Source organism: Rhineura floridana, chromosome 8 (assembly GCF_030035675.1).
Source record: "Rhineura floridana isolate rRhiFlo1 chromosome 8, rRhiFlo1.hap2, whole genome shotgun sequence".
NCBI lineage: Eukaryota > Metazoa > Chordata > Lepidosauria > Squamata > Rhineuridae > Rhineura > Rhineura floridana.
In genome coordinates this window covers 123,948,446-123,970,717 of record NC_084487.1, presented here as the reverse complement: position 1 = coordinate 123,970,717, position 22,272 = coordinate 123,948,446, and the positions used below count along the sequence as shown (strand labels likewise).

Genomic DNA, 22,272 nt, shown 5'->3' with positions numbered 1-22,272 from the left:
TAGCTACTGCAATAGATTATTTTAAAGAACACAAATTAATCATACCTGCTCCACCCTGCCCCGGAAGTGGCATCTTGGGCATGCATGTATCCCTTGCGCGTATCTGATTTCTGTGTATCTGTTTTTTGAATTATTGGCTAGATTGTGTATATTAAATATTTATTTTGCTTCGAGTGATTTTCTGATGCAATTGTACTAGGCGTTGAATTTTTTTGTCAGATTATAACATCCTAGGTTATAATTTTTTAAATAAATAAGTTAAAAACATCGTCCCCCACAAAATCCCTGATGCATTTGGGGCGGTTCCTTAAAGACTCTCGACACACGTCCTAAGGCACTTCCCTTACTATTGATTAACATTTTCCAGGGGCAATGTCTCCTCCTAGCAGGAATGAAATAAAGCTCTGGGGCGGGGCTAACACTATTAAACCACGCCAGATATGCGCTCCCCTCAGCTCCCAGTTCTGCTACCGCCACCCTCTCCGACCCCGCTCCGAACCAAACTCCTTCAGCTTGTGCGTTTAAGTGATTAGGAAGTTAGCATTGATTGACAGTTTAGAGAAAGAGCGGGGGAACCAATGGGATTCACTCCTATGTAAGAACTAGTTAAGCGGTGGGTAAGTGAAAAAAGACGGGACTGCCCGCAATTTTGGGTTTTCCTCCAATCAGAGGAGACGCTCGAGCAGCGGCCAATGAGAGCTCAGAAGAGCGTGGCGGGCGCAATCGGAGAGGCGGGGAGGAAAAGGGAGTTCCTTTGGTCCGAGACGGGAGTTACTTGGACACCGCGGCACGACTGGGCGAGGAAGGGAGGGGCGGTGAGTGTCGCCTGCCCGTTTGGTCTTTCCCGGAGAGGCTCGTCATTGCAGCGCTTGACTGAGGTGAGTGAGGGTCCGGTGTGCGTGTAAGCTCGGAGACCAACCCGCTTGCCTCTTCGTCGCTGCCGCGCCCCCTCCCCTCTCTCTCTCGCGGCCCCCTCTCCCCGCCCCGCCTGTTGGGAAGGTGGGAGCTGATGTTAAGGAGATGGGATGAGATGGAGCCGCTGGTCTCCCTTCTCCCTGCCGTGTGTGTTAGGGACCACACTGGTGAGGGAGGCATGGTGGCTGCGGATGGGGAGAGTAGGACTTGTTTCCTGTTGAGCTTGGATGACCGCTGTTGTTTTTTATCACCCTTGAAGAAAGGTTATGTGTGATGTGTATATTAAACGCACGACAGGACTGGTGCCGTCCAGTTGGGAAGAGGGAGGGAAGATGAGAAGCACCATATTAATTAATTACGTTTCCGTCCCGCCTTTTCTCCAAAGATCGTACTTCTGCACCCCCCTCCCCCTATGGTGGGCTCTCTGTCTCTCTGTCTGTCTGCCTCGTTTTCTCGACTGAAGCTGTTTTGTAGGCTGTTGCAAGGATAAAATGGGATAACTGTGGTGGTAGAGGGAAATCCTCCCGACAGCTCTGAGACAGGCTGAAGGAGACAGTAATTGGCTCAAGGTCATCACCCGGTGAGCCTGGTGTAAGGCTGTGGATGTACATACAGGTCTTTCTGGTCTAGGATCACCACTTTATATATGTTAATAGTGTCTGTAATTCTTTTCTTCTCCTCCCCCCCCCCTCCGGTCAGGAGTTGATAGTGGTGGCATCAGAGTGTGTGGTGGATATACACGTCCCATCTCTCTAGCCTCCACTTGAGATGATGGGTATACTGGTATGTGTTTTGTGGGGAGAGGGCATTCAAGCTTTCTAGGGGGTGTATTTAAAAAAATTGGCTGAATCAGTCAGAGAATGGGCTACAAATGATTGTTCAGTTGTGCATCTGCGTGATAGAAGTCAACTTGTATAGGATGATTAATATATTCAGTAACAAGACCTCATCCTCTAGTTGGCTCCTTTTTCTAGTTACTGGTGGCGTGGTGCCTCTGAACCTGGAGCACCCTCTTCAAGTGGACTGTTATATTTTTCTTGCGTTTTGTTACTGGCCAGGGATGGGGTAATACTCTTTGTTTTGAATTTGGTTTTACTTTGATTGTAGTAGCTTGCTGGGAAAAGCTGCATGCATGGAGATGACTGGTATTTCTACCTCTGGGGTGGTGGTGATATACTGGCAGCCTTGGAAGTAGTAGCTGCTCGATCCAACATAAACATTATGGGTAGCTGTCTGGGTTCCAGGAGCAGTAACTTGCTTATTTTTTCCCCTTAATGTTGGGACTGTTAACAGTCCCAAGGGTGTTCTCCTGTAACATTTGCCTCTGAAACTGGAGTTCTGTGTAACCAAGCAGCTGTCTGTTGCTTTTTAAAAAGTTATTAGTGTTTTCCCCCTCAAATGAAGAGTTGTATAGCACCTTAAAAATGGAATTTGTTATATTTATTAGCCTTTAAGGTGTCATAGGGTTTGATTTTTCTATGAGGCTATTTGGTTTTGCTATAGTAGCACAATCCTAACCATGAATGGGCCCTGTTGAATTCAGTGTGGCTTACTCTTGTATAAGTGGGGTTAGGGTGGCCTAGTTGTTCATTTCCAGAATCTAATTTGAAGATATGGGGCATATTATTCTTTTATGTGCTGTCCTGAGAGAGATAGAGGATAAGGACAAAACAAAGTGTGATGTAAAGGAGCTCCTGACCATAGATATATCTGCAACTGGTAAAGAGGGAATTAATATTTACAATGGAAAAGTCCAGTGCGGGAAGAGGGTTTAAACCCTCCCCTCTTCAGAGCAATGTTGTGCAGTTGATTAACGTTTAAAGAATGGAATTTCATATCCACAGGAAATAACTGATCTCCAACATTATGTCTAGTTGGGGTTTAAGAGTCTGTACCGTAGTGAAGTTTCATCTTTGGGGCATTCAGGGGAGGAAGGTGGTGCTCAGAGAGAGGGACAACGGCATGGAAAGGGAATCATATGAAATAATCTGAGATATGGCCAAGGGGCCAAGAAGACAGACAATTGAAGAAGTAAAGCAGTGAGCAGGAATGGCTGCATGCTAAGTTGGTACTGTTGAATCTGGCGAGCTTAGTGCTCACTTTGAACTGTCACAATGGTTGGATGCCTTTCTGAAATTTCTCCTGTTCTCATTTAAGTAACTGAGATGAGTGGCATTGACTGCAGGCAGTGTACTGCAGGCCAAGCTGAGGAGAAGATTAAAGTCTAAAGGTGATGGTAGCAGTTAACTATCATGGGGGACTTTCTAGTGACTTTTCTGGTGAAGAAGAATAAATGGCTTTCTTGTTGATTGTTCTGAATATTTTCCCTCTCTTTCGTCACATAGCTCTTCAATGATATTTCATCTTGGAATAAGCAAATCCTTTTTAGTAGTGAGAGAATACAGTAATAAGATGTTCAGACATGTTCTGCCACTGGCATCTCTTGCTATACGGAATAATGAATCGTGTGATCCGAAGCACCAGTATGTTGTAGTGGATAGTGTCGGACTAGGACCTGGGACATCAGGGGTCAAATCCCTGCTCAGCCATGAAACTCACTGGGTGGCCTTGAGTCAGTTGTAATGTTCCTCCCACTGGCACCACCTGTCAGGCTCCCACCCGTGGCTACCAGCAGTCAGAATCACACCTTTTATTTTTCTTTAGCTCACCCTAGCACAGATCTCGCAAGATCCCACTGCTAGGCAGCACCACCAGCCACTCCCTATTTCACAATATTGCCTGGGGACTTTGCCTTAGTCTCCCTCTGGCTTATTGCTGCTTAGTGTCTGGGTGCACTTGCAGGCCACAACCCCGCTGTATCTTTGTGCCAATAAAGCATACAGCCCTTGGTTGCCCTGGATACTTGATGATACACCATCTCTTCACCGCTGCCACTACTGATACTGTTTCCCAACCTTGGTTATTACCCTGCCCACCCTTCTGGTCTGTGAAAGCCCCAGCCAAGGATCAGGCTTTTGGTAAACCAAGAAAATATTTATTTATAAACACCAGGAAATAACAAGATTACTTACGGGATATTTAACAAGTGTATGGTTTCATATAGTGTCACTCTTTATGTTTCCAGTCATATATATATTGCCTAAATATCAGCCAAATACAATCCAACCCACAACCAACTCCAATCCACACTCCGCAACCAACCGCCAACAACTCCCCCACAAAACAGAACCCTGAACCAACTGTCATACTCTCATTTATACCTTCAGCCACTCAAATGCTCAGCCAATCATCATACAGCATTCTCCAGCATTCTAGCCCACATACTCCCCCCTCTCACTCAGTCACTTACCACATATCACTTAATAAACCCGCACTTACCATATTTATAGATATTAAAATACAGGGACATCACATCAGTCACTGGCTCTCAGCTATTCTGTAAAGAAGGTTAGGCCAAGATAAAATGGGGATGGAGAGAACCATGTGGGCCACCTTGAGCTCCTTGGAAGAAAAGCATAATAAAAATATAATAAAGATGGAAGTGAAGATTAGCGCTGCCTTAAGGATCACAGTGGGCTGAAAGATGGGCAGAAATTAAATATTTGACTTTTAGAAACAGCACTAGTAAGTGTGTTAGTCTTTGCAGTCTATATCTTTTCTCTGCTAGTTGGCTGTCCTGATTGTGATGGGTCAAATGCTTGTCTGTCTTCTCTCCTACCATTTTAGAAGAGACCAGTGGCATTGAGGAAAGAACTTCATTTATTCATATACCTAGTCATATGATGAGCAACTTTCCTGGTGGCCACCCCATTCGGATTCTGGTTACAATTCTAATGTTAGATGTAGATGTATATTTTTTTTACGTTATCATTTCCCCCCAAAATTTGGTAATTGTTTCATGAACTACAGAAAACAAGCCAAAGAACTTAGAAATGTTTTTACAAATCTGATTTCCATTTTACACATTTCTTAAGAGCGTCAAACCATTTCTTTGTTTGGGAAACATTTCTGTTTGAAACTTGAGGCTTGCTCACATCTTAATCAGGATGAAGTTGGTTAAAGTGTTCACTTTTAAATTCATGCTCTACTTTTGGGTGCACTAAAATCCCTCCGAGAGCCAGTGTGGCGTAGTGGTTAAGGTGTTGGACTACAACCTGGGAGACCAGGGTTCGAATCCCCACACAGCCGTGAAGCTCAGTGGGTGACCTTGGACCAATCACTGCCTCTCAGCCTCAGAGGAAGGCAATGGTAAACTCTCTCTGAATACCGCTTACCATGAAAACCCTATTCATAGGGTTGCCAATAAGCTGGAATTGACTTGAAGGCAATCCATTTATTTTTATAAAGACCCTCCAATCAATTTATATAGTAAAGCTACATAAAATGTTATAAAACCAATTACAAGTCCATTGAAAAAAATGGGAACAAGAATGTGTGAAACAAATTTGTAACTCAGATAGCTGGTGGAAGAGGTTAATCTACTAACTTTTGTAAGAGTCCAGTAGAATGAGCTTGGCATACATTTCTTGGGAACACTAGAAAAAGGCTGCCACCACCTAAAAAGCTCTATTTCAATATAGAAATGTAAGGTTGGGTTGTTTAAGTTTTATTTATGAAGCTATACGTCTTTTGAAGACTTTCTGAATAAGAGTTACTCATTAAATGTGCTATGTTTGCTAGCTCTACTAAATATTTTATCCTAAACCAACTTGCTACAAATGAGTCTAGTACAGCCTTGAGTCTCTTCTGTGTGGCTCACTAGCTCTTGTTAAGTTGAAATCTAGTTTCTCAACATAGTTTGAGAGATGCCTGAGTGATATATCACTGTTATAGCTGAATATGTTACTTGTTTCAGTCTTAACTGTTACAGCCTATGTTAGTTCAATGTGTGCCTGTGTGAGAGATGTATTAAACAATCAATGTATTCAAGTCTTCTGTTTTATAGTGGGAGCTATCACAGACAGTATAAACCTAACAGGCCATGACATTATATATTTTTATTAATGTTTCAACTAAATACTTGTTTGTTTCAATTTCAGATGTTGTGAATATTGGTATAAGAATAGGTTTGTAGACTTTCTGGATATAGCCTTCGGTCTTAAGATAAGCTGACTTAAGGAAGATAATGGAAAGAAAGTTTCCCATCCTCTCATCCTCCTGCAGCCACCTGCATGTCCCAAAAAATCTCTCCAGAGGGTTGGAGGGGGGACTCCAGAAAATGTGAGATTGCATGCAGGAGACCGGGGGGAGGGGCAAGAAGCATTCCTTCTGTTAACTTCCTTAAGTTAACATCTTAGAATGTAAGATTTGGGTGATTTCCCCCTCCATCAAGATCCCCTTGCACTCCATCTCGTATTCTTCAAGAAGACCCCCTGATCCTCCAGAAATTATTTTTAGGGGACTGCAGGGGTTAGAAGGGGACAGGAAACGTTCCTTCCATGAACGTCCTTAAGTTAACTTACCTTAGGATCCAACAAACTAATATTTGGCAAGTGATGTGAATTACAAAAACCCAGACTTGAACTTTAACTCAACTTTTTAGCGTTTAGTTCTTAATTCAGAATTTAATTTCCTTTGATTTTGGCCTGTGAATTATCAGAGCTTGGAAAAGTTACTTTTTTGAACTACAACTCCCATCAGCCCTAGGCAACATGGCCACTGGATTAGGCTGATGGGAGCTGTAGTTCAAAAAAGTAACTTTTCCAAGCTCTGGAATTAATATAGACAACTTAGAACATTACATAAGAGAGCTGACCAGCTGATACCATCAAGAAGTTTGCAGAGGCATGAATATGGAGGACTGCAGTGAATACCATAATCTAATCTGATCTTCTAGATATATTTCTTCTAAGAAATACTGTTATGATTTTCAGTCCTTAAGAATTTTTGATCTGTCTTGTCTGCTACTCACAAACCTTGGTTTATTAATTCAGACATCACATTAAACCAAACTAAAGCTTCTGTACCAGTAGCTAGATATCTGAAATGAAAGTTGCTGTGGCATCTGCAATGCAGGCCTGACTTTTGAGAATAGAGAAACTTCTATATCATTGTCTATGTACATTGATATGTTGAACTAAATGAGATGGTGTTCTGTCTTAAAGGGAGCTTCCTACTTCTGAGGAGTTGGCATGAAAGGGGAACAAACAGTTTGTCATAAAGAAATGTCTATACTTGCCATGTATGCCTATGACTTGTAATATGCTAAATTGTTAGTCTTGGTGCAGGGTGTTCACAAGTGTCAGTTGTTACTGAGGCTAAATTTTGCTGAACGGTAAACTAAGCTACCAGCTCACATTGTTAATATAATCTTGGTTGGAGAAAAAGGAATGAACTGATATTTAACATGCCAGGATACCATTGAACAGCTTGGTCCTTTGCTCTTGCATACCTACTAAATCTGGCTGTACTATGGAATATGCATGAGGTCTTAGTGTGTGATCTGAATTTGAAAAAGATGAAACCGAGAATTAAAAGTATGTCTGATATAATGAAGAATGCTATATTCATTCAGTCAGTGACAAGCATAGTAAGTATTCAGAAACAGCTTAAAACGTATTATTCAAATATAAGGAATAAGAATGCCATGTTTGACTAAGGGCTGCTGAGAGGTTTCTTACTGGGGAGGGATCTCAGCCTGATATGCCTAGTGCTCTTATGTGACTCGTCATTGTGCGAGTTGGGAAGAAGATCACTTAATTTTTATTTGGGAAAATTTATAGACTGCTTAATATTACCGGAAACTAAGCAGTGTACAAATAATACAATTAAAAACTGCATAATAAAAATATAAACAAAGATACAGTATCAGGAAAATGCATAAATACAGAGCTACAGGATCTAGACTTGGGAGTCAGGAAAGGCATGACCAAAAATGTTTTCAGCATGCCTGAAACTTTTGCTTGGTTTTTGAAGGTTACATCTGAGCAGGTCCTCAGACTAAGCGTAGCTTGAAACTGTGATGGTACACAAAACATGAGGTACCTTGGGACTTGTGTGTGTGTGTTATGTGCCTTCACGTCGATTATGACTTATGGCGACTGTGAATTAGCAACCTCCAATAGCATCTGTTGTAAACCACCTTGCTCAGATCTTGTAAGCTCAGGTCTGTGGCTTCCTTTATGGAATCAATCCATCTCTTGTTTGGCCTTCCTCTTTTTCTACCCCTTCTGTTTTCCCAGCATTACTGTCTTTTCTAGTGAATTATGTCTTCTCATTATGTGTCCAAAGTATGGTAACCTCACTTTAATCATTTTAGTTTCTAGTGATAGTTCTGGTTTAATTTGTTCTAACATCCAATATTTTTTCTTTTTTGCAGTCCATGGTATCCGTAAAACTCCAACTCCACATTTCAAATGAGTTGATTTTTCTCTTATCCACTTCTACAACATATAAAATATCATTTAAATATGGAGGTGCTCTGTTTTTGGTTATGTGTCATATAGTAAAAATTGTTTATGTTATGCTGATGGCACAAACTGGAAGTGAGCTGTGTGTTGTGAACTATCTGCTCTTTGCACTGTGTTCAGATTGCATACTATAAAAGCATGGTTCTATCTTACTTAGATAAACATTTGCTGTAGAGGCAATTGGTTGATCTCATATATGTGGTCTGTAATTAGCTGGCTTGGCAAGGAAGGGTAGTAGACTGCAAGCATTTGAGAAGGTAAGAGACATTTGGTAAATAGATCTCGGGTTGTGTGTAATTTTGGTCTAAGGAAAAAATGAGGCTTCCCAAGGTGTCATGAAGTTTTAGTTGCTTATGAATTGGGTTCTTCTCTGTCCAGGTTTTTAAAGTATATTATATTGAGTCTCTTTTTAAAGGGAATTCCAGTGCACGTAATGCCAAGAAATGCTGTTAGTGGTTTGCATTGGCAAGCTCCTGGGCACAATACAAGCAGTGGTGTTAGTTGTTCCTCCCAAATAAAAGAGAATTAAAACAGTGCACTGTACTTGTAGATGGCTTGAGGAAACAACACAAAGTTCACATATTGAGGCTTTTGCTTGGCATCCTAATGTGGAGCAGAACTGTAAGATTGCCAGGGTGCACTAACTGGAATTCCTGTAAAGATCATTATGATAGAATGATCAAAGGTTGATAAGCCTTTGTACAGAGCTAATAAAGTTCCAAAACCAACGTTTCCTTATTGGGGTGACACTGGCTTGTGTTTCCCACAAGTGCCTTGGCTGTCTGTCAATTAGCTACTGAGCTAAGCTCAAGGTGCTGGTACTGGTGTTTAAAGCCCTATACAGCTTGGGACCGGGATACCTGAAAAATCGTTCCATCTCTTATATACCCAGTTGATCACAGAGAGAATTCCATATGTAAAGTACATGAATTGGCTCTGTTTGTTGACTCTCAACAGCTTTGGTACACGCATTTGCAACTTGTACTGAAAGTAAACAAAATATGATAAATCAGGTAACCAAAGACAGGAAACACAAAAATATTTTTCATTAGAAATTTTGTTCAGTGCTCATCTAGGCATTACTGATAGCTTACGCCAGCTCTGCTTCCTTTTCATTGTTTGAAAAGGGATGCTCCAAGAGTGCTGTACTGGACTTCTTAGTTTGTAGTAGAAGCATTCCTGTTAAGTTAAATGGGAAGATGGAACTATACTGTGTACAGTGGATATACTTATCCACAGACAATTGTGACTATTTGTGTTGACTTCAGAGGATTTTGATTTAGAGGCCACAGTATATTCCTAATACCAAAGATTCTCTGCTGTTTGCACATACTACTTTTGGTTATATTAGAATTAATAATCCTTGAAAATAGCACTTGCTACTCATTCAGGCACAATTTTGGGACTGAATCAGCTTTGATCATTCTGGTGAATGACCTGTATCAAAAGTGGGACAGGGAGAGTATGACTCTGGTTCTGCTTCTTGACCTCTCAGAACTTTTGATGCCATTGATCATGGTAACCACCTGGACCAGCTCTGTGGGATGGGTACTGGGGGCACTGTTTCCACTGTTCAGCTCCTACTTACAGGGTGATGTCCAGAGAGTAGCATTGGAAGCCTATGTTTCAGCGCTACGGTACAATCTTGTCTACAAAGCATCTATATGAAATAGCTGAGTGTGGTTATTAAGAGGTTTTTTGGGAAAGTTTCATCAGTATGCTGATGACTGGACAGCTCTATTCTCCATAACATCTAAGTCAGGAGAGGCTGTGGATAAGCTCGACTATTGTCTGGGTTTAGTGGTGGACTGGATGAGGGCTAGTAAGCTAAGCTTGAACCCGGGGAAGATGGAGGCCCAGTAGGCTGGTGATTGCCTTGTTTGGGAGATTGGCCATTTGCCTGTTCTGGATAGGGTTGCATTCCCTCTGAAAGAACAGGTTTGTTTGGGGTTGCTCCTGGATCGTCTTCCCAGTGGAAAGGTGGCCCGTTCTGGATGGGGTTGCACTTCCCTGGAAGGAGCAGGTTCTTAGCTTGGGAGTACAACATTGTCACTTGCAGCCCAGGTGGCCTTGATGGCTAGGAGTGCCTATTTCCAGCTACGGCTGGTTTGCCAGCTATGGCCCCTTTTGGACCCATACAACTAGGCTACAGTAGTCCATGCTCTAGTAACTACTGGATTGGATTATTGCAGTGTGCTGTACATGGGGCTGCCCTTGAAGATGACTCAGAAACTTCAACTGGTTCAAAATGCAGCAGCTAGATTACTGGCTGAGGTGGCTTCCAGAATTCGGATAACCCTGTTCTAAAACAGTTGCATCGGTTGCCAGTTCGTTTTCATGCCCAATTTAAGGTGCTTATGCTTGTGTATAAAGCCCTAAATGATTTGAGCCCCAAATATCTGAGAGACTGCTTCGTTCCCTGTTGGGTGTTAAGATCAGCAGAGGATCCTTCTTGGTAGTTTCACCATCCTCAGAAGTTTGGGTGGTGGCGGCCCAGGATAGGGCATTATCTGTGTCAGCCCCTAAAGTTTAGGAATTCCCTCCCCATGGAGGTGCACTTGTCACCTTCGCTGTAAAGTTTTTGATGAATGCCCTCACACATTGTGGGCCCAGTTTTATGGAACTCCCTTCTAGATGAGGTCAGACAGGCTCCCCTTCCTGTTGAACTTCTGGAGCTTACTGAAGACTTTTTTTTATTCCAGCAGGCATTTAAATTGAATTCTGATTTTATAGTTTTAACTTATTTTTATTTACATATTTTTGAGTTTCTTCTTGGACACTGCTTTGAGACTACTTCAAGTGGTATAAAAATTGAAATAAATAACTAGGATTTTTCAGAAGAATTGTAGGTGGTTTTGCACCGTGGGAGGTGATCTGCATCATTCCGGCCACAGTTTTATTTAATGATTACGTGCCTGTGTGGTTCTGCTTGTTCATAGTCTTGTGGTATATTTTTAAACTACAGTGTGTGTGGGATGAGTGTGAGTGTGTGCGAGAGAGAAAAAGTTCCCTCCATGTAAGAAACTGGCACTCTGAGAGGTTTAGAAGATACCTTTCTTGTGTTCTAGTATACTACACATATGAAATGATTCTTGTGTTGGGAACAGTCACACCCATGGTCTAAAATTTTACTGTCTGATTCTGTCTAATGTGTGGATCGGTCTAACTAGCCCATTCTACACAAATGGACCGATTCCATACTTGCTGATGCACCCCCTTTCCCCAGTGATGTGTTGTGTCATTTGATTTGGCAAGGTGATAATTGTATAGACTAAACCGGCAAGCCACTGTTTCGCCGCTCAGTGATGATAGTTGTACATATAAGGCTGGGCTAGAGGAACCAGTGTGGTCTGGCAGATAAAATGGCGGATTTGAACTAGGGAGATCTGGATTCAAACCCCCAGTTCAACCATGGAGCTCACTAGGAAGCATTAGACAAAGAGAGCATGACATGCCTAATCTACCTCACAGTGTGGTAGAGGATAAAATGGAATAGTCCCTGTACACCCTGTTCTAATATGATATTCACAGCTTTTGAGGCCTTTGGACTGAAAAGCAATATATGGTAGGCTGAGTGAATGTATATTGCCTATGTCTCTTGCAAGTTGTTGGCTTAAGGCAAACTTTCTTTTTTAAAAAAAGTTTTGATATATCCCTAAAAAGAAAAGCAGACAACTTCTAAAGCACTTGTGAGGTTTGCTTGTGTAAAATCTATTATCCCAGTAGTTTGTTTTGGGGAGCATTAGACAAAGTATTAGTCTGTCAACTGAAAAGTGACTGGGAGAATATATTAATCCCTCGGGAAGTACAGTTTACACTTCAGCTGGAAATACAGGTTAGTGGTTCATGAGCCTTGATAATGACAAAGTCCATTTCTTTAAAGGTTAATCAGCCAAGGAATTTCATTTCCACCACTATATCAAAACTAGCAAGTGTTGTATTCCCATAGAGACCATAATAATTAGTGTGTGTCAAAAGTATTAAAAATTACGTTTCATTAGTACTCTTTTATTCTGAGATGGCAGTGTATTGTATTTTTTTTCTGAAAAGGTATGCAGTCTGGTAATACGTCAGGAAAGAACTCTGGAATAAAAGTGACGTGATTCCCCATACCATCTCATTCATACATGGGTCAAATTACATTGTGGGTGGTGGTTTAACTGGGGCAGTTACATGATTTGCTACCTAGCTTTACCGCTGTCAGTTATTAGTTCAGCTTAATGGCTAATACATAGTTAGTGTACAAGTTAACTTTAACAATTTAGTTCTTGCAGAAAAAGTGGAAGAAACTAGTAGCCAGTACCTAAACTAATTATGCTAAGCAAACTTTCTAAAACAGAAAGTAACTAGGGAATAAGATAAAGGCTGAATAAAGGTGCTGTTTTTTGGGGGGTGTAATTCCATGTGACTTTTTTTAATCTGGAAAATGAAGTGGTATTCAAGGTGCCAACTACACCATTCCATCCCTGATTTTCTGATTTATTTTCCTTCAGCATTCTGTGCCCACTGAGCATGCTTAGTCCATAATAAATGGCTTTTGATGGATTGCTTTTTAAATGTAATAGGACTTCTCCCTCCCTCCACCCCTGCAGCTGTCTGTGCTTCCCCAAATCTGCTTTGGAGAGTCCTCAACCTTTATTGGTGAAGAAAGGAAGGGAAAATACTGTTGTGTGAGTGGAAGGCCATTGCATGAGTACATTAACACTTTTGTATGTCATCTGTAGTCTTTTATTCTAGAGATCTTGAAACTTCTGCAAACCTCAAGGTTTCTCCTAGCATGCTGAAACCTTGCTCTTGTGCATGGGTGGTGCTCTTTTGGCTATATGAGGATCAGCAGTCAGATAATTGAGATCACTATGAGACGAAATATGGGGAGGACTGCTATCACTTTAATAAAAAAAGATCTAAATTCACATAGTAATTGGTGCACCACTGTAGAGGAAGTATGAAATGAAATTCTTCAGGGAACTGTTCTAAATCGGGGTAAACCTTTCTGTAACTTGGAGCACATAAAATGGACAAAATTTCAGTATGAACTTGCAGTACTGCAAATAAGTCTGGAAATGGCTACATTCAAGCTGCAACTGTGGACTATTCTTACTCTATGTTCCTGAGAATACAATTCTCATTTTAAAATAGTGCCTCTGGCGCATCACCCATTCGCTGACCCTGGAAACAGCAGTAAGATCACGTTACAGGCCACTTCTAGATAGCTCTGTTAAGAATATGTTGGGAAAAGCAAGTTCTGTTTCCTGTTGGGCTGCATGTCACTTTTTTTTAAATTCCCTTTGGCAGGTTTTTGAGCAGATGGAAAACCTGCTTCCCTTATCTCAGAATTGCAAAACTACCTCATACAATGAAATAACCAAAGGCGTAAACATTAAGATGAGAATACCTGTACGTGCAGAGATTTCTAGCAATAGAGAGAAAGATACTAAAGAATAACTGGTCCTGTTACATATGAAAGCTAATTGCCATCAGGTGTTCTTCTTTGAGGAAGCTGTTGTGCCACTCTTAGGCACCAGGCTGTGTACTGGCAACTGCAGTATCAGTCCAGATATGAGGTGCTATCTGGTTTAGGTTATTGGCAGAGAAAACAAAAAAGTGGACAGATAAAATTAAAAAGCTATATTGACTTCGGTGCTTGTACTGAATTCAGTGCCACAGTATATTGGGATGCCCTCCTGGGTTAAATAAGGTATTGAATGTGTACCTTTCTGTAACTAAGCCAACGTATGCGTAACTGAAATAACCACATATTCTTCCCCTGCTTTCACATGCATAAATTAAAACAATATGGTAGAATAACCAAGATTAAAGTACGGGGGTCACTTCTTGAAAACTAGCTCTTTTCTTCTATGAAGAGCAAGGTGGTTCTTATGTAGCATTGGGTTTGGTAGATCAGGAAAGGAGGGACCACTTCAGCTGGAATACTGGGAGCTCAATGGTTGGCAGCTTTCCAGACTGTTGCATCTCCTCCCTTTTCTCTCTTCCCCACAGAGTGAGGGGCAATCGAGACCTGTCATACCTGTTATTTATACAGTACCATGTATGTAAATGGTGCTATATAAATAAATATTGGTACTCGAAGCCTTTGCCAAGAAGTGATGTGGGTTTTTAGGACAAAAATGAATTGGGACAATAATTTCTGATAACATAAATCAATAGATTTGATTTAGCAAGTTTGATTTATTAATAGATCAAAAAGTACAGCATGTTAATGATGTATGCTTAATAACAACAACAACAATAACATAGAGGTCTCAGGCTGGGTTACAACCGTTTTAAAACACAATTAAAACAGTTGAAAATAACATCACAGAAAATAGGATGGGCCCTAAAAATGTACATCTCAGATGTTGAAGGCCAGGGTAAACAGGTGTGTCTTCAGCATATACCGAAAGTTTGGTCAGTGTAATTGCCAGATGCACCTCGGTGGGGAGGGAGTTCCACAGCTTCAGGGGTGCCAAAGAGAATGCCCTCTCTTGGACCACCAGCCTCTGAGCTTTCGAGGATGGTGGAACTACCAAAAGGGCCCCCTCTGCTGATCTCAACACCTGAGAGATTCTGTAAGGAACGAGGCAGTCTTTCAGATATTTGAGACCTAAGTCATTTAGGGTTTTAAACACTAACCTGAGCACTTTGAACTGGGCCAAGAAAAACTGGCAACCAGTCCAACTGTGTTAAAACAGGGGTTATATGAGTTCTAAAAGGAACCCCGCCTGTAATCTGGCTGCTGCATTTTGGACCAGTTGAAGTTTCGGAGTCATCTTCAAGGGCAGCCCCACATAGAGCACATTGCAATGATCCAGTCTGGAAGTTACCAGAACATAGAGTGCTGTGGCCAACTTATCTCTGTTCAAAAGGGGCCAAAGCTGGTGAACCAGCCAGAGCTGGCAAAAGGCACTTCTAGCCACTGAGGCCACCTGAACCTCCAGTGACAGTATTGGATCAAGGAGTTCCCCCAAGCTGCAGACCTGCTCCTTCAAAGAAAGAGCAGCCCTATCTAGAACAGGTCGCCTTCCCACCTCCTGGACATGAGAACTCTGGACACATAATACCTCTGTCTTTTCAGGGTTTAGCCTCAATTTATTGGCCTGTATCCAGTCCATCGCTGCCTCCAAGCACTGGTGCAACACCTCAACTGCCTCTCCTGATTCAGATGGAATAGAGAAGTAGAGCTGGGTGTTATCTGCATATTGATGGCACCTCACTCTAAATCTCCTGATGGCAGCTCCCAGTGGCTTCATATAGATGTTAAGTAGCATGGGGGACAAGATGGAACCCTGCAGAACACCACTGGATAATTCCCATGGTGCTGAACAGTAGCCTCCCATAACCATTTTTGAAAGCTGCTCTGGAGGTATGAGTGGAAACGCTGAAACAGTGCCCCCAACCTCCACCTCCTCGAGATGTTCCAGGATACCACGGTCAACAGTATCAAAAGCCACTGAGAAATCGAGGAGAAAAGGCAGGGTTGCATGCCCCCTATTTCTCTCCCAACAGATGTCATCAACCAGGGCAACCAAGGCAGTTTCAGTGCCATGGTCGGGTCTGAAGCCAAATTGGAATGGATCCAAGCAATCAGTTTCTTCTAAGCATGCTTGACTCTTCCAGTAGCCCAAGGTAGCTGAACTGAAACACTTGATTAGGGGAAAAACCCTCAAAGTATACTTAATGTAGCTTAAATATTATATTCAAACAAATTCAAAGTTTGTTTTGGAAATTTTATTTGAATATTTGTAAACTATTTTAAGACAGAGAATAATATAGCACAGTTTTCCCTTGCATTGTTTAATTTTTAAAATGTTAAACTGTTGGGGCTTGTGTCTTAAGTCTGTAAAATGGATTGAATCCAACATTAAGTGAACAGAACATTAAGTCTTGTGTGACAAGGCTTTCCTGCCCCCCCATGCTCCCTGAAAAGCTCTCATGGAGGTCAAGACCACCCACAGGAAAGGCCTGGGATGTGGTTTGGGGGCTGTAGTGGGAGGAGAATAGCATGGCATATTAAAGGGAGAGGTGAGAAATGATCCCACTTTTTACAGCAGAGAGATGGTGGTTCCCAGCTTCCTCTTGGAAGTAGGCAATCTTAAATTCTTTACTGCAAAGTTGGCAGTAGCTTTAATGAGTCAATTACACAGGTGATATTTGGTCATGTCCATGATGCCTCTGAGAGCAAATTATCACACCATTAGTGGTATCTCAGATCGAGGAACTGGAATAATATCTAATCAGGTCTGGCACCCATGTGGCCAGGTTGGGTCCTGGTTGGGCCCTTAGGATGTATGAGGAGATCTGATTTTTTTTGAGCAAAACTCATTTGAGAGAGAAGAGTATGTGTGGCTTTGGGGCAAGTAAACATGGGGTGTAAAGAGGATTCAGCACCCCTTTTGATCAGACCCCTCACCCACTTTATACATAGTTGAGACCAGATTTGGGTTTAAACAAATGGGTCTGTTGCCAGAATGTATAGGTTTAGCCTAATTACAAAGCATTGTCTCACTTGAAGACCAAATTCTGTATCCCCCAACTAATGTGGTATTTTAGTTAAAGAACCTCTGTACTGAGAAACTCTAGAATTGTGCTCTGTAAAGGAGAGCCTCTTGATAAAGTTGTCCGTTGACTGAGTTTGGAAAGAAAAGCTTAACATGATAGGCACATTATATAACATACCAAGCAACAACATAAACATGTTCTTGGAGTTCAAGGAATCAGAGTGATAAACTTGAGTAGTAGAGAGAAGGCTTAGGAAAACATGTGTGGAGTGATAGAGATTTTAAGATTCCATTTAAGTCTATGAAGAAACTATGAAAGATCATCATCAAGGGTCTCTCCTATCATTGGAGATAACTCCACTTGCAGTTTTAGGCTTAGGTAAGAACTGGCTTAATCAACCAGTCTAGTAATGTGTTAAATTGTGGTGGAATAGTAAACTAAATATTTGCATAGGTGTTAGATGATTAAAATAAGGATGTGCATGTTTAAAATACAGTGGAACAGAGTATACAAATGTAGAAGAGTGAATGAAGGAATTCCAAAGGCGTTCTGTATGTGTCCTCCTTATAGTGGTGAGAAAAGGTTTGTGAATCCCTTAGGACTGTTACATATTTCCAACCTAAAACGTTAATAGACCTCATAATCCTAGATAAAGAACAATAGATAACCTGATTAAACAAATGACACACAAATATGATGCATTTTCAACATTTATGTATCCACAATTGATTCAACAGTCAATATTATGTGTGAAAAAGTATGTGAACTTTTAGATTCAGTACCTGGTAAGCACCCCTTTGAGCAGCAACAACTTCAAGCAAGCATTTCCTGTAACGGTTGGTCAGCCTCTCACAGAGGAATTTTGGTCCAATCCTCAGTATAGAACTACTCTAACTCAGTGACATTTGAGGGCTACCTTGCATGACCAGCTCACTTCAGGTCCTGCCACAACATTTCAATGGGGTTTAGGTCTGGACTTTGACTACGCCATTCTAAAACACTGAGTTTCTTCTTCTGCAGCCTTTCTTTGGTAGATATGCTTGTACGTTTAGGGTCATTGTTGTGTTGTATGACTCGCTTTCAGTTCAGCTTCAGCTCTTGGATGGATAGCCGGCCTGACATTCTCCTCTAGAATCTTCTTGATACAGTACACTGCAGAATTTATGGTTGTCAGTGATGGCAAGCTGTCCAGGTCCTGAGGCAACAAGGGAAGCCCAAATCATCACATTCCTACCCCCATGCTTGACGGCTGGGATGATGTTGTTTTGTTGAACTCAGTGATTATCTTTCTCCAAATATAACATTTCTCATTGAGGCCAAAAAGTTTTAGCTTTGACTAGTGTGTCCGGAGAGCATTGTTCTAGAAATCTTGGGGATCATCTATGTGATCTTTAGAGAACATCTGAACTTTCAAGGAGCTGGCACCTTGGACAGCTCCTTAAAAGTTCAGACTACAACCTGGAGCAGATTCCATTGTCCCACTGACATGGAACCACCAGTCGCCACTGTTCCGTTTCTGTCAGGCCCAGGATGCGACTCAGGAACCAGACCAGAGGTTGTAGTTAATTCGTGTTTTATTAGAGTAATGTCCAACAAAGACTGCGCTTTCTCATGAAGCAATACAGGGATACAGGTCCTGCGACATTGGGAGAAAGTTGACAGAGCAAGGGGCTGCTTCCCGCCTGTTCTTTAAGAAGGGGCTAAACGGGCGCGCAACCTTTCGCTCCTCCTTAACTCTCCCTCAGGTACTGCCCTCCTTCCCCCCCTTCTCTCCTGTCTTTTCAACCGTCTGCGTGTGCGTGGAGAGGGGGGAGGCATCACCTCCTCCTCTTCTGAAGTGTCCGATTCCCCTATGGGTGATAAAGGAGAGGCTGAGGGTAAACCATCTCTCCGTCTTTCTGCTGTGATCAGCCCTCCCTCTTGCTCTGAGCTGCGGAGAAGGGAGGGCCTGGGAATGTCTGGGGGGGATTCTAAAACTTCAAGGCTCTCAGGCTCCCCGTTGCTAGGCGACCCTATCTCTGGCATGTCCTCTGTTTTGGCTTCGCTCCACAGAGGGTAAGTTCCTCCCTCCTCCCTCTGCCAGCCATTTGAATCCTCTTCTGACAACCCCCCAGGAGCCCAGCTCATCCTCCCGACAGTTTCTTAAGATAATCTTCTGAGCCCCCACTGTGGGATGCTTTCACTCTCCAAAGGTACGCAGATGACAACAAGGGACTAGGTGTCTTCTGTGGTGGTGCCTCACTTTGTGAATAGCCCCCTCAGAAGCACTTTTTGATGCTGCTGACTTACCCTTCAGGCTCCAAATTAGTTTTATTTTCCTAAATGTAGTTGGTTGATTTGTTGCTTTCCAATTGCAGCTTTTAAAATTCAGATTTCATTGATTGATTTTAGAGCTTGCATTTATGATTTTCTGTTCACTTTATTATTTGTAAGCTGCCTTGGATGCTGATAAATGGGAAGGCAAGAGATAACTGGAAGTAAATGAATAATTTACCATAATAGTACCTGAATCTTTGGTAATTGAGTGGGGAAGTAGCCTTCTTTCCAGAATAGAGACTGTATTTGCTATGGGGTTTCCCCCCCTATATTAGTAGCGGCTTAAAATCTTTCAAACGGCAGAAAAATTGCCTGCTTATTGCTTGCATAACCTTGAGCTCCTGCAGACTTTGGTTACTTAAGGTAATATCTTGGAATCTTTATTAACATATGTAGTTAGGAAGCAGATAGTGTTTGTATCTGAACTTGTTTGTGTCTACTTGTGTCTGAACAAGTAAAATAGTATTAAAGGGTATTGTTTAGATCTATATCTCAATTAACTATTTTACATGAGAAAGTAGAATCTATTACCACCTGGAAATAAAGAGGTATCCCATCACAATGTCTTGTGTTAACTGAAACATTATTCAGATCTTCCAACCATGGTGTGGGGTGAGTTGGGATTCAGCAGCAGGAAGCATCGGGCTCTTGTAGTCTTTTTGCCTTCCTTATGCACAAAGGAATGATCCTGGTTTGAGAGCAAACTATGGTTGTTAGAAATAAAAGTAGAAACTTCTAATCTCCTCTGCTCACAGGCAAAGGGAGTGGAGGAGGGCCCAAGGTGTGCTGCTTTTCATAATGACAAACCGTGATTTGTTGCTTCTCAGTTGAATCAGTGTCACCACTGTGCCATGCTCAAACATCAAATGCTCATGCTATTCTGAAAGCTAAAGGAGGATTTTGTTTGTCTCAAAGAAGAAAATAGTCTGTCCATGTTCTTTTCATGATATCTGCATCTCTTCCTAATTCTCATCTATTGCATCAGTCTTGGGACTTCATCGATGTGAAAATAACCTTATTGGATAGTAAACCAGCTCTCGTTTCTGTTGACATAATTTCCTATTCTTGCACCTCTTGCATCTGTTGAATGCTAACAACTCTTAGCCAGTAGGGGCCATTTGCCCTAATTTCTTTGAGCCTTCAACAGATTTTGACTGTGTGTTAGATGAATGGCCTAGTTATGCTCATTTCGTAATTGCTTGAAAATCAAGCCTCAGCTGCACATAGTGTCCGTGGACAAATCCATGTTATGAAACCTGAGTCTGCCCCATTCACATAAAAAGCAGTGCGTAGGTCAGATTTATTTGTCTCTTTTTTTAGAGCAACAGTGGCACACAGGTGATGGGTGTTAAATCTTTCACCTCCCTCATCTCATCTCCCCATGGGCTACCTTTATGTTATCAAACCTTAAGATCCTTAAAGGTTTTTTGACCTGTATTGTCTTTCCCCTGTGCCAGGGGTGGGAAACCTTTTTGGCTTCACGCCATGGGCCAACTTTGACAGGTGGGCAGGGTAACCCATCTGCCAGTGACATGACACAGTTATGACACCATATGATTGACAGCTGGGTTGTACTGATCACTTGTCAAAATGCTTTCTGCAGGGTTCCCAAATGTGTAGCCAATTGGCTGTTGGGCACTTGGGAAGCACAGCACAAGGGGTATTTCTAGCCCTATGCTCAGCGCTATTGGGAATCATCAAGTGTAGGGCTGGTAAATGTTTTCTCTCTCCCCTATCAGGTAATGGGGAAGGGATTGGGGATGGGGGAAAATCTGGTTTTTGCAGGCATTGGCTGTGTGAGGGAGTTCTCCTTTACACAGATGATGCCTGCAAAATTCTCCCAGAGCAAGGTACACCCTCACTGTTCTAGCAGTGGCTTTGCTGGAAACTGCTTCCCTCCTCCTGGAGCAAGGCATCCCCCCATTGCCCATGAGCTTGCTCCAAGCAAAAGAACAATCAGGCTCACTTTCCTTTGAAGCCCCCACCCCACAACTTTGGAAATCGGCCAGGTAAGTGTGGTTGGGGGAAATGGGCCTTGTGGGCTAAATTGCGACACCTGGCAGGCTACGTTTGGCATATGAGCCAAAGGTTTCCCCATCCCTGCTCTATGCTTTTAAGATCTTCAGAGACATCTCTGTGGGTGTTCCCACCATCTGAAGAGCAACCGGTGACAGACAGATCCTCAACTGCCTTAGTGATAGTACTCCTTTCTTTCAGTGCCAGGTCAGGGAGTCTCCCTGGCCCTGTTCAGGAAACTGACAAACTGATTAAATGGATAATACGGGTTCTTTTTATGTGCTAATTGTATTTGCTGCTGGATTTGAAGCTGCAGTTGGTAAATTGGATTTATAATTTGTAAGAGGAACTGCAGTTCTTGTAAGATTGCTTATGAGCTGCTTAGGGAGTAGGTGCTGGGAAGTGCAATATAAATTAAACACACTTCCTTGGTTCTCCGAGCATAGTTGAAGCACTATAATTATTTCTCCTATCTAACTTTTTTTTCTGTTTCAAAGATTTCCAGTGCTTGCAAGAGGCAGGTTGATGCAGAAACTGCAGTACATAAGCATTAAAAAAAGTCTGGATGGGTGGGGGAAGAGATCTGATGTATGAAAGAATGACCTTCCCTTGAGCTACAAGGATTTTAGCAGCCAACAGGAAATGATGAAATGTGCTGTGAGAATTCTGTTTGTAGAACACTGCAGGTAATACACAGTTCTGTTGGGAGAGGACAGGTACCAGGTGCACAGATCTAAATAATTACGTAATTGCATGTGACATTTGGAAGAGTGTAGAATGCTTAGGTTTTGTATAAAAAGATAGTTGGTAATGCAAACTTTGTTTAAAATTACTGTCCTAACAGAAACCGCAGGTATAGGAGGATAGATGAAATACAAAATATGAATTGGTGTTGATGTGACTGGAAACACTTCAGCATACCTCTAATATAGTAGGTCTGATATTAGTTCTTTGTGGATGTACGTAATTGCAGTTGTAGTATGTTTGTTTGCATTGAGTATAAAGTTAGGTATTAATGTATTACCTGGCTCTGGTGGTGTTGCCATTTCATCCCCTTTGTTTAGCCACATCATGTTTTGTATCATTTGCATAAGTGGATTTTTTTTCTCTGATCAAGGAAGCAAATAAGCTTTTCCAGGATTTCTCTGAATGATAT

General features: G+C 41.9%; 1 protein-coding gene across 2 annotated transcripts in view; it reads left to right on the top strand.

Moving 5' to 3' along the window:
- The first annotated feature begins 637 nt into the window (after positions 1–637).
- The window catches only part of PACSIN2 (protein kinase C and casein kinase substrate in neurons 2), a 97,273-nt gene continuing 75,638 nt past the window's right edge, over positions 638–22,272 (top strand). The window contains exon 1 of one of the 2 annotated variants that reach the window (XM_061582325.1): positions 638–878. In XM_061582325.1, the coding sequence (XP_061438309.1) occupies positions 693–878 (186 nt within the window). In that variant the 5' untranslated portion in view covers positions 638–692. The remainder of the gene's footprint in view (positions 879–22,272) is intronic. The other variant, XM_061582326.1, reaches the window with a different exon arrangement.